Below are 12,500 nucleotides of genomic sequence, written 5' to 3'. Positions count from 1 at the left end.
GGATAACACACCTCGAAAATTACGACCTCGCTCACACCAGTTTCAATGGGTTCAATGATCGTCCTTCAGCATGCACAGCCTTTCCCGATGGATCCTGCTGCGTGCAATGCAATTTCCCGCTTTCATAGTACCCTTCACTATTCAAACATACCAGAAGATGCCAATAAAATAACCACTCATTCCATCTGTTTAAGCAAACACCAGGCACCAGGAACCTTGTAGATACAATTGCTTGAACGAACCTTGCCGGAAATTCCACAAGATCCGGTTCTACGAGTCTATTTTCGATTAACAAGAGATACCAGAGCCAAATACTAGAGCAGAATCTCTGTTCGATTAGCAAATGCATGTGTGAAGCAAGGTAAAGTGAAACAAAATAGAGTGCTTTACGATTTGTGAGACAGTTTTACCAAGCAATAGCAGGATACTCATGAGTACTTGCAAGTACTCTACAAGGTAACTTGCTGTAGCAGCAAAAAAGATTATTTTATCAATCACAGCGGAGGTCTACTCGAGGGTCGAGGTCAGCACTTTGTTGAATTACTCACCGACAGCAGAATATTTGACCCCGTGTCTAAGATGAGGAACGACGGAGCAGCCGCTGTAACGTGGAGTTATGCACATTGCACGATATTTCACTGTAATTTTAATTATTCCATTCTAATTTTAAAAATTAAAATACGTATGCTATCATGTATGAGGTAAAAGAAGACGAAAACAGTGGCTGACAATATTTTGCTCTTCTTGATTTTACCAAGCTGCTCAAACATGCTCAAAAACCTTGGATTTCTGTGCAAACTGCCACCAACAAATGCCTGCCAGGATCCTGCAGCATCCACTCAACTCTCCTCCATGTCAAGTTCTGTTCGATGAGCGCATCACTGCGAAAGCATTAAAAAAAAAAAACAAAAATGGCTGCACCAGGAAGGCTGCATCGGGCACGGGAGCAAATCAGAGAACTAGAATTGGCTCCTAGGAGCACGAGAAGAAACAAATCCGACACAATCCACAGACACATAACCAATTGCTGCTGTAGCTGCAAGCAGATCAGATTCTACAACAACACTACACCGTCACTCCATCTCGAAAGCGAATAATGTTGGACGACACGCTGCGTACACTAGTAACACACCAGCAATCGGTATGTAGACATTGCACCCCGGGTTCGGTTCTTCAGCAGCTTCCAGCTAGCCACCCAACCCAATAGCCAGAAGATAGCCTTCCTCTTCTTCTTCTTCTTCGTCGGTTGTTCACTCACTCGCTCGCTCGATCGCTTGCTCGCTCCCTCGCTCACACCCAAACGCTTCGATGAGGTAATCCGCAGGTGGATGCGGCCAAACGCGAAGCTCTATGCTACACCACGCAGCCCTCCCGTTTCCTCCACTCCTCCCTCGTGAACCGAGACGATCGATGCACCCCACCGATGCTGGCAGGCTGGCTGGCTGCCTAGCAAACACGAGTCCCGTCTTGGCTTCGGTTTCGTTTCGCTCGTGTACTGGCGATCAGTTGCAGCGCGAACCTCGTCCGGATAGGAGCAAACCGTTCACTGGTCACAACCTGTCCTACGGTCGCCTTGGTCTGCTTCATGGTCTGCCTTTTGTCACCAAACATCACACCGACGTCGTCTAGTGCCGAGCCAAGTGCCGAGAGTGAGTGAAAGAACCGTGCAACCTGCGTGCAACTTCGTCACCGAACCGAAACCGGTGTGCTTTAGAGTGGATCTGATCGTGATCGTGATACGCGGGCTGACGACGAGGTGTACGTTTGTTTGGTGACTCCCCGCCGAAGGAAAAGGAACTCTGGGAAACGTAAGGGTTACTCGCGTGACTCGCGATCCCGAGGAGTGTGGGCTGCCCTGCCGTGGCCCCTCCAACAATCCTTGCGGTGCGGTGCGATAGTACGATCAACCGATCCGATTGCCCGTGATCGAAGGCGACGACGACGACGACGACGACGACCGTGATCACACGTCGTGAACGCTAGTTACCTTTTGCAATCCTCGCCGATCGGGACCCCCAGCAGGGGGCGGATAGGAGTGTGCGAGTGCAAGTGCGAGTGTGTGTGGCGGTCAACCAGTGCACGGGGAGGATCGAGTGTGATCGAGTGAGTCGAGCTACCTTTCCATCAGTGGTCGTCCCGGGAGAAGAAGAGAGAAAAAACGACGTCCCAACCCAATCACTCCCGGTACGCTTCTCGGCCAGTGGCCTCGGCCTAGTTTCTCGAACCCATTTTCTTCTTTCTCCCCTTTTCTTCTTCCTCCTCTTTTTTTTCTCCGAAAAAACACCAAACACGGACTGCACGGGGCGACGGTGACTTGTGTGACTTTTGTGTCCGAAGCTTCTTCGTCGTTTTCTTCCTTTCACCGGGCCACCGGTCGGGTGTCGTGAGGGCGTGCGTATCGTGCACCCAAAAACCACCCCAAAAAACCCACCTCACCATCTCTTCTTTCTTTCGTGCGATCGTTCCTTCTTCTTCTTCATCTTCTTGCTGCCCGTTCGATGCGAGATCAATCGAGAAGATTTTGTTGCTTTGTGGGTTTTTTTTTGTCCGTCCGATCGATTTGCTCGGCTTAATGCCACTGTTTGGTCACTGGCCTCCTTTCCTTCATCTTCGTTCCTCATCCTCGTCATCATCATCATCATCATCACTGGGGTGATGTGTTCGTTACGTATGAGGTGGTTCGACGGCCTGGTTGATCATGATTTCCTTTGGAGATCGCGTACCGATTGATCGAATGAATCCACCATCCATCGCGAAGCCGTGGCGCACCGTGGTGACCGTGAATTTCATTCCTCCCCCCCCCCCCCCCCCCCGTCCACCCCGACTGTGCGGTAATAGTCAGCTGGCGGGGACTGAAACTGAAAACGAATCACCACACCACGAATGCAGCAGAAGCGCAAAACGAGGACAGGCAGACAGGCTGGAGTGGTGTTGCGAAATGGAGGCGCCGGTTGCCGGTTGCCGATGCCGCCGACCCCGGACAGCCCGGTGCGTTGCTCTGCGAAATGCGAAAGGAAAAGCGAATGATGGCAACGAAACAGAGGGCTGATGAAGCGGTGGCGAAGCTAGCAACGAAAGTGAATCCTCTTTCAAGCGACTGCGCTCTCGGTCGCTAGTGGGCGAATTGTTTGTTTTCGGTGTTCGATCTCGTGACCTCTCGTTCGATCGCACACTCCGGCAGTCCTTCTCCGGCAGAAGACACGGTTTGACACTCGGATCTCGGTGAAAACGCGCCACAAACCAAACGGACCGATCGTGGTGCCGAAGATGAGCACCGCTCGATGGGGGAACAGGTGGCATAATCGAACTGTGTCTGTTGCCACGCTTGCGCCCGAAAGAAGCGGGATTGGGTTACATAAGGAATCCACTCTCCCTGGGTCCCACACAGCCACAGCTGCGTGTGGTTCGAGATGCGGCCCGCGTGTATGTGTGTGCGCCAGTGTGTTGTCTAATTTTCCCGAATGAAGCAATATGGTTGCCGGCAGTCCGACCTGGCTGTCTGTCTCAGGTCGAAATGGGGCTGTTTCGGCGAGGCCACTGATAGTACTATCGACTGATCGGGATTGTTGTGCCGGTTTCCTCCGGGAGTACAGGTCGCACAACGGGTTTTGTTGTTTTTTTATTTCTCGGTCCACCTTCGGACATCGGTGGGGGATGAGCAGACTACTAGGGAGGGACTGCGCGCGCGCGCGCTCGAATGTGCGTATATTGTGGGTCACCGATGGGGTCCCCGGTGCGGTCATCGTGCCCATTCGAAACGGAAAGTGAAGGTGAATGCGTGGTGTTGCTGTTTGCGGTTGCGCGAATATCGAAAGACGCGATAAAGATACGGAAAGAAGAAAGGGAACAAGGCGAAATAAATGAAGAAGAAGAAGAAGAAGAAGAAGAAGAAGAGGAAGAAGAAAGAAGAATAAGAAGAAAAAGAAGCACCAAACTCGAAAGCCAACGATTTAACGATCGCGCGAATGGTTAAGCGACGCGGGGGGACAGCCTTAGTGCCGGATAGCATTCCTAGCCGTAACTAAAGGACACACAATCCTGGCTGGTGGTGCGGAGAGGAAAAGTAATACGTATGCGCATGCGTGTCCGTGCGTGCGTGCGTGCCGTGGAGTTGTAAGTGAGCCACAGCGCCCCACACGTCAGCCACATGTTTGCCCTAGTGCGCGAGCGCGTGGCGATTGTGTTAAACTTGAACTAGTTTCGTGTTGTCCCGGATTACGACGACGACGACGACGACGACGACGACGACGACGACTACGATGACGACGACTCCGTCCACTACCACGATTCCACTTTGGACGTTGACTTTGCTTACCACTCCCTTTTGGGTCACAGTAGCCCCGTTTTGTACCCAGAGCGACGGTGTGGTTGTGCGCCCGTACGTGCCGTGCTGTGTGCCGCGTGCACACTTGATTCGTTGGTTGGTCGGTTGGTCGGTTGGTTGGTTGGTGTGTGCGTTGCGTGGATTTCTGGAGGCGGGACACACCACAGGAACCTATGCTTTTTGTTTGGGTGGTCACTAAGGTAACCACGCGGCTGCTGGTGGTGCTCGGGACACACACGCGCACACACTGATGACACACAGATGGCGATGACCTGAAGGGAATGTTGAAATACAGAGACCGAGCGGCGGGTCAGTCACTGTGCGATCAACTGTGCGATCGAGAGCGAACAAAGTTCGTTGTTTCTATTGGCTTTTTGTCGTGGTTTGATTTTGTTTTCTGGTTCAAATAAACTACTCCACGTTAACCATTCTAGAGACGGGAGCGTCAAAAGCGGTTCATCGCTTGCCGTGGCGCTCAAGTCTTTTGATCGCGCTGCTGCTGCTGCTGTGGTGCGGTTTAAGCTCGCGCTCCGGCGCTCTCGCTAACCTGGCCGCAATTAGATCGCTTTGGTGGGCGCTTCCTGGAGCTTCGACATCGTCCCCCCCCCCCCCTCCCCACCTCACCGCGTGGGGGCTTTGGCTTCGGACGGATTGGTGCTGGCCCAGTGCCCCCCCCCCCGGGGGCGATTTCTTTTGACTTTCTTATTCTTAGCAAACCCGATGGCCTTGCGGGCGCTGCTGCTGGCTCGTGGTGGTGGTGGTGCTAGTGGTACCGGTGATGCAACAGCGGTGATCGCCAGCTGAAATGTTATGACAGCCAAGGGGCCAAGCGCGCGCGTTAACGCAGCGCGGTGCACTCCGCTCGCACCGGCACTCGAGTCCTGCTCTTTGTACCGCTGGGAGAGGTGCGGAAAGCGTGCCCACAGCGTCACTAACCACCAGCACGCACACAGGGGATGGCGCGTGCGCTTCATCTGGTCTCCGTCACTTTTTGCCACTCTTTTTAATGCCGCTGTTGCTGCTGCTGTGCGACATTGCGCATTGTGCGCGCATCGCTAGATCGCTCATTAACGGTTTCTCGTGTCCGCAGCCTGGTGGTTTGGGGTAGTGGTGGTAACAATGTTTTGTTAGTTTAGCGTCGAGCAAAGCGTCATGGCATGCGCACACGCGCGTTACGCTCGCGCCCCCCCGGGGGGACCGTAAAACATCGAACGACAAGTAGAGAGTCCATGGAGCGGTTTTGGGCCCACCACCCCATCCAGCTGTTTGGTCGGTTCCTCCTTCCTCTGGATTCAGGAATCATTCGACGATCGCACCGCCGAGTGCAAAACAATTAGTCGGAAGTGTCGTGTTTCTTCCGCCTTATCATGCCTTCATGCCTTCATGCTGGTAACATTAAAAGTGGCGCCATTGTGGTCGATCGTTCGATCTGGATGCCGTTCCGGTGTGTATGGTTTTGGCTGAACAAATTGAACAATTATTTCACGACACGACAATGATGATGAGTTTTGTTGATATGTCGTGTTAGCTTCCCCGTAAACTGGGCGGTGGTGTTGGTGTTGGTGAGGCAAAGCTTCGTTGCTTCACAGGACAACTTGTCCCCCCCCGGGGGCAAACATTTACATTTGACTCTGTGCTAACCATCCGTGTATGCAAATGGCTCCGGATCTAGGAATCGATTTTGTCGAAATGATTCGGGTTCTTTCTTTGTTTTCGAAACACGAATATCCCGAAAACCATCTACCCTCCCCCCCGCGATAGGTAATTGGGGGGGGGGGGGGGGGGGGGGAAGGCATTGATCTTACTTCGTCGAACGATCGATCGGCGGAGGAGACAGAGGGTGTAAAGACGGGGACCAGAGACCTGAGGGACCGGTTTTTCGCTTTGCTTTGCCACCAGAGGGCTTGTGATGTTCGAATCCCACCCCGAAAGCCCCCGAAAAACCAGGCCCCAGTTCCCGGTCCGCTCACCACCATCATTCAGCCCCCCCCCCCCCCGGCCCCCCCCATCTCCCGGCCCCCGCGGTGGTCAGTGATCTTGAAAGGTTGGCATGGTGACCGGTGAGAGCAAAGATGGTGGGAGCGATCGGGATCGGACGATTGTCGTGCCAGCGGTTCACAACAAATAGCCACCGTCACCAGAAGAAGTGTGTCACCATGTAACAGGGCCGACAATGGCATTTCTCGTGGCGGTTCGGTCGCTACTCCCGGCCTCCCCCCCCCCCCCCCCCCCCGGGGCCGGGTTGTGGTTTCATTTTTCATTCGGTTACGCCATCGCTGCCAGGCGGTGTGGGAATGAGACGCAGGCCAGGATTAGAGTAACAATGATATCGGGCAGTTTGTCTGTGGATTGCAACTGGCAACTAGATCATCCGTCCGCGATATAAAAACGCATGCATTCTAGACGGTCTCGGTTCTCGATATCGGACCCCAGGATTAGATGCATGCGATACTCACCCGGAACACGCCAGCCAGTAACCTAACATACTTTGCGTCGATTATGCAAACCATGGCGGACACACCGCGCACCACAAACACCGAGAGAGAGAGAGAGAGACCGAACGATCGCTCATCCCGACACATTCCAAAGGCATCTGCGATCTGGACGGTGTATAATTTTAATTTTAATTCCTCTCGCGAATGTAACCGATTACCTTGAAAGATGTACTGATCAATCGAGCGGTTTATCGGGGCGAACACTGATCCCGATTTGAATCGCCATCCGTGGAAGAATTTTTCTTTATTTTCTTGTATTAGTGGCAGTCATTAAATGATAGGTCATCAGGAAAATACAAATCAATATTCTTTTGATAGATTAAAGCTTTATCCAGGTAGGCGCGAGTTCGAGTTTTTGTTGAATTCTCTATTTTTCGATTTTTGGCAGATTGTAGAAGTTGAAAAAGTGATGCTTTTTGATATTTTGCCTAAAAACACGTTTTTTAAAGATTTGTTTACAGAAAAGTATCAACAATTTTAATGATATCTCGACGGGGCTACCTGGCAAAGAGTGTAAAGATTATGTGTAAAAAAAATCAAATCAATCGGTCCAGTAGTTTTGACGGTACGAAGGGCATTGCCTTTGAAAACGTTGGTTTCGGGGCCTTGTATGAAACGCGGATTTCGGAAAAATCTGTATCTTTGTCAGTTTTTCCTCGATTGATCCAACAATTTTACACAATGTTCTTGAAAGGATCAGCATTCAGGGAAAAATGTTAAAAATATGTGTCACAAAAAAAATCAGATACCGAAGCCGACCTCCCCTTTAGCAGGTAAAAGGTTAACCATTTTCACCACCACCACCACCAGCCGGTGACACCGGGTATTATCCTCATTTTTGACAGTAACACTTGGTACAGAGTGGCGTGACACGGACCATTAGGGGTTAATTTGCTGTAGCAAAGACAATTAGTGGTAGAATGGTCGCTCCGAGCGAGCTGCGCAAGCTCACTTCCCGCCCCCCTCCCTTCCCCCGCTCGGGATGTTAACGATGCTAATGCACCAATAGATACCCTCTCGCTTGGTGGTCATAATGATCGTCCAAGAGCTCCGGTGGTCCCGTTACCGCTTGTGCTAGTTCTGTTAGGATCACTTGTGTTTTTCATCAAAAAGGTCCAAAAACAAATCATAATTGGCATGAGGGGGCTGACACAAAGTGCGGCGAAAGGGGCCGGCATAATCTGTGCGATACAATTACAGAGCCTGAACATATGATGGCCACGTATCGCCGGGCGATTCGCCTTGTAATAATAATAATAATAGACCCCCTTGAAGCACTTGAAACGAGTTTTACGCGTTAGCAGCAAAAGAACGTCAACGAACAAGCCAAGGACAAGCAGTCTTTGGCGACGTGACGGTTACGCGCTATTGACCAAGACCGCACACACTAGCCACCGGACCGGGCACCAGATGTCATTCATTGAGCAATGGAGTATCGTCGCCATACGTTGCTGCACCGGAGGCACTGAAGCCTCCTTTAAGGACACCTTCCACTGCGTTCGTGCGTGCCTTCGATCGGATGTCTCATGATCCGTATCGGATGTCATAGGCCGGACCGGGTCGGGCCGGGCCGGGGCCGGACGGCCTGACCAAAACCGCTGACCAACCGAACCAAGTGCAGTCCATCCGAGAGCGCACCAACCAACCAACCAACCAACCAACGTAACGATCGGCTTTGAAGGTGATCCGGTGCGAAAAGTAAATGAACTTCAATGGAACGGCCAGCACCCTTCCCAGTACCGCTTCTCCTCCGCCCAAACCAGCCTTTTGCGCGGAGATTTTCGCAACCACCTCGCAACGGACCACGATCGCGTAAACGCGGCACGGGACCTCCGCGCGACGCGTTCCGTTCGAACCGGTTCCGAGTTCGTGTCGGTAGAGAACGGAGCGGGCGCGTTCTTGGTTGCAGTCCGCGGCGAATATCACCCCATCGCTGATCGCTGTATCGATCGCCGTGTAGCCTTGAGCGTGGCGTGGCTCCTGCACTGCGCTGGTGGCGCTCCACTGCACTGGCCGGCCACCGCATTGGGTTGGAAGTTTTGATTTGGTAATTGGCAGCGCCTGCGGGCCGCATGCCCACCACCAACAATTGCGCTACCCTGGGGCGTACTAGCCGCTGCGGCTGCTACTGACCCCTCGGTGTCCATCCGGCCATCTAATGCGTTGCGAATGGAGCGTCAATAGAGCACGCACCACCACGTACCACCGCTGCGGCGTCCATCTGGCACTCTAATCACCTTGAGGTGTTTTCGGGAGTGGCGGCAATCCGAGCGGCGAGGGCACGGTGGCGCAATATGGGCCCGAAGCCCGGGGGGGGGGGGGGGGGGGGGGTGGTGAAGTGAACTGTGAACCAATTAACCAACCAACCGCGGGACCAGCAACCCCTACGACGACCGCGATGATGATGCTAATTATGGGCGCTTTTCGATTGCATAAATCGTGCAGCAGTAGTGCGTTGGGTGGGGACTTCAATATCGTTCGTTCGCTGGCGTACAGCTTCCAAAAAAGGCGGCTTCAAACCGACCGGAAGAGAAGGAGATGGATGAAGAAAACGAGCCAAAGATAAGCTCAGCATCCGGATGAAATTAACTTCCGTGTCTTCAAACGCTTCCGATGGTACGAAGGCAAACCCGGACAGGACAATTACCAACCAACCGACTAACGCGCAACACTAGGAAATGTTTTGCCACACCGCTCTTCATCGTCGGACTCGATGCTAGAGGTTAGATATCGAAGCGACCCATCATCACAACAGTTCGATCGTGTTTGTCAAGTGTTTTCGTCAAAAATAGCAGCACCTTGCTGCCCGAGACCATGACGATCATCGCGATGCTGATGATGGATGATCGATCGATCGTAAACTGCTTTCGCGGTACCCTTTTTCCGTGCGTAGAGTACACATTCGCCGACGCTGTGTACTGGCTCGGTACACAGCGCCTGACCTTGAACGAGCGATTATGTTCAAGTTTGCTTCATTAATCGACGACACGAACGCTGCACGAGGGACGATGATCGGGAGAAAGAGAGAGAGAGAGAGATGGGGGAGGGAAAACCCGTACCGTACGCCACATGTGGGTACAAGGACAACTTCATGTCACAGCAGCACCAGCACCAGCAGCAGCAAGGCAGGATACGTGGAATGACGTCCAGCCATCGAAGGCATCGGAACGGTGGTTGCCATACCGACCGACCGAGACGTCCGCGACTGGGACCGTTTTGTCATAGATTGACTCAAATGACGAAAATGAAATGAAATGAAATGAAATGAAATGTAGGTGCGCACTACTTACATCACCAACCAGCCGCCCTGGAAACCGTCATCATCATCGCGCGCTGCCCGTGATCATCGTCGTGATCGCAAGCTTCGTGGTGTGTTTGACACAGTTCCAAGCGGTCACATTTTCAAGCGGGGCGCCCAGCTGGCCTAGCACGGGCTGTGAAATATTGAACCTCACCGTGCGAGCGTGCGGGAGGGGCCAGGGGCCATTGGCTAGCGGCTGGTGACCGGCGGTGATGTGCGACTTACATAAACCGTCAGCCAGCCAGCCAGCCAGCCTTCGCCCTCCACATCGTCACCTACCGAGCGGAAGAATGTCTTTATTTGTTTCGGATTAGTGTTTGCTAAAGGTTTTGCAAAATCACAGCATCATTGTACGGTGCCAGGGGGGGGGGGGGGGGGGGGGTGAAGATTTACTATGGCGAGTCTTCTCGTAAGGGATGATTCAGCCACGATGTACAATAAGCTGTTGCACGGTGCTTACTGGCGCTGGCACGTGTAGCTGTCCCAATTGACCCGAGTGTCCAGGGGTCCAGGATCGTTCAAATAGCTTGTTGAATAACATTAACACCCTGGTGGCCAGCTGCGCAGTTCTTATCGTTTTGTTTGAAGCGGTTCGAAGAGGCTAAACACATTACGAGGTTTTGCTACGCGGAACTGCGATAAACATTGGCGGTCGACGATGGCAGATGATGATTATGTGGCTGGAAAAGGAAGCGGACCAAATTTGGGAGCCAGCCAGTTTCAAGGATATCGCTGGTTCGTTGTCCGGTGAAAGAGTTCCCTTGATCTTTCGACATGAATGGGGCGCGCTGTGACGCACCAAAACAACAGCACAGTGTAAAAGAGCGAGGTCAAAGTGTGTGATGGAGTAAAATTAAAGGATTTGTCTTGAATAAGCAGCAAATTAAACGTCTTGAAAGACATCTTCGTTTATTTAAATACTCTGCTCGTCTGCTACGCAACCTGACGATACTGATTGTGCTCTTTCTTTCCAGCAGCAGCCCGTTGAAAACACGTTGAATCTGCTCCAAGATGACTGCGGTCGAGGTGATATCGGGCTACAAATACTATGGCAAAGCGAGCGATCCCAACAAGAAGATCGTTCTGAACCATTTAAACATGAGCGTCACTCGTGGATCAATGTAAGTATAGAGTTGACCGTGCTTGACCTAGCCAACCAAGAGAAACCGTAGCATCAATCTGCATATCAGGCGAGCCATTAACATCGGCAAGGTCTAGATCGAATGCTTTCGAAAGGGCGCTTGACTGACGACTCGGCACCGACTGATATGGGACGGGACGAGCCGGCTCGGGACGGTAAAATGTTGGGTAACCAGGCGCCTGGTGGCCCTTGGCATCCACGTGTAGGAGCTTTCGCTAGAAGTCAAGGGCAATTCCCCCAAAGGCCTCCTCCTCCGCACTCCCAACTCCTACTTACTTTGTCTAGAAAGTGGAGATGAATGTTGATAAAGCTGAAGTTCAAGACAACCCCGCCGTGCTCAAGGATGCGGATGGTTGATGCACTATGGCCGCTGGGCGGCTTTAAAACCTCCCGGGCCGTCCTCTAGCCGTTTGATCCAGCAACAAACAAGCCGTTTGACCGCACGGGGACTTACAACACCCGACATGGGCACAGGATTCACTCGGAGTGTCACCGGGTGACATTGGACGCTTCATGGTCAACGTCAACGATACTCCGATCCGGTCCACGCTCGCACGCACGCACGCTCGTTCGTTCGTTCGTTGGCGCTGTCGATGCAGGAACTATATAAACGGGCTTTCGTTTTTACCAGCCCCAGCGTCCTTCGATGCGCGAACCCTTCTCGAACGTCCGCTTCCTTCCAGTTCAGGATATTGGTGCCAGCGGCGGTGTAAAACGCATTTATGCGTAGAGACAAGCAATTGTGAGGTCGTACCCTGGAGGATCTGTCTCTCTCTCTCTCTCTCTCTCTCTCTCTCTCTCTCTCTCTCTCTCTCTCTCTCTCTTTCTGGTTCAAGTTCAATCCAGTTTGAATCACTTTGTCATGGAACATGATGGAGGAGAGGACATCATCACGACGTTCCAGTGTTGTCATCGGCGTGTTGTTGACGCAAACGGCGAGGTTAACGTTCCTTTTAAGGCGGACACGAGCGGTTGTAGTTTGTCCGGTTGCCACCGTCCTTCTGGATGCATAATTGGCACGTCCGTAGAGAGGACCGTATAGTGCTCGTGTAACAAAAGTGACACCTCTCTATCCCGGTACCCGTCCCTTCCATGCTGCTGCTGCTGCTGCTGCTGCTGCTAGTGTATAGCTATTGGTCAACAGGAGAGCCACATGGCACAAGGCCACAGTAACACATTTTACGTAATGCGACATTTTTGGCGACGTCCAAGGGGCGATTTATTTGAATGGAATCGAGG

The 12,500-nt window shown here is 52.4% G+C and overlaps 1 protein-coding gene across 4 annotated transcripts in view; it reads left to right on the top strand.

Annotated features, from left to right (window-relative positions):
• Positions 1-1,514: 1,514 nt before the first annotated feature.
• The window catches only part of LOC126581018 (ABC transporter G family member 20), a 17,191-nt gene continuing 6,205 nt past the window's right edge, over positions 1,515-12,500 (top strand). Inside the window, exons 1-2 of one of the 4 annotated variants that reach the window (XM_050244421.1) lie at positions 1,515-1,649; positions 11,098-11,241. In XM_050244421.1, the coding sequence (XP_050100378.1) occupies positions 11,132-11,241 (110 nt within the window). In that variant the 5' untranslated portion in view covers positions 1,515-1,649; positions 11,098-11,131. Of the gene's footprint in view, positions 2,185-11,094; positions 11,242-12,500 lie in introns of all 4 variants that reach the window. The other 3 variants (XM_050244420.1, XM_050244419.1, XM_050244422.1) reach the window with 3 other exon arrangements.

Source organism: Anopheles aquasalis, chromosome 2 (assembly GCF_943734665.1).
Source record: "Anopheles aquasalis chromosome 2, idAnoAquaMG_Q_19, whole genome shotgun sequence".
In the NCBI taxonomy this organism is placed as follows: Eukaryota; Metazoa; Arthropoda; class Insecta; order Diptera; family Culicidae; genus Anopheles; species Anopheles aquasalis.
This window is presented reverse-complemented; position numbering and strand designations above follow the sequence as displayed.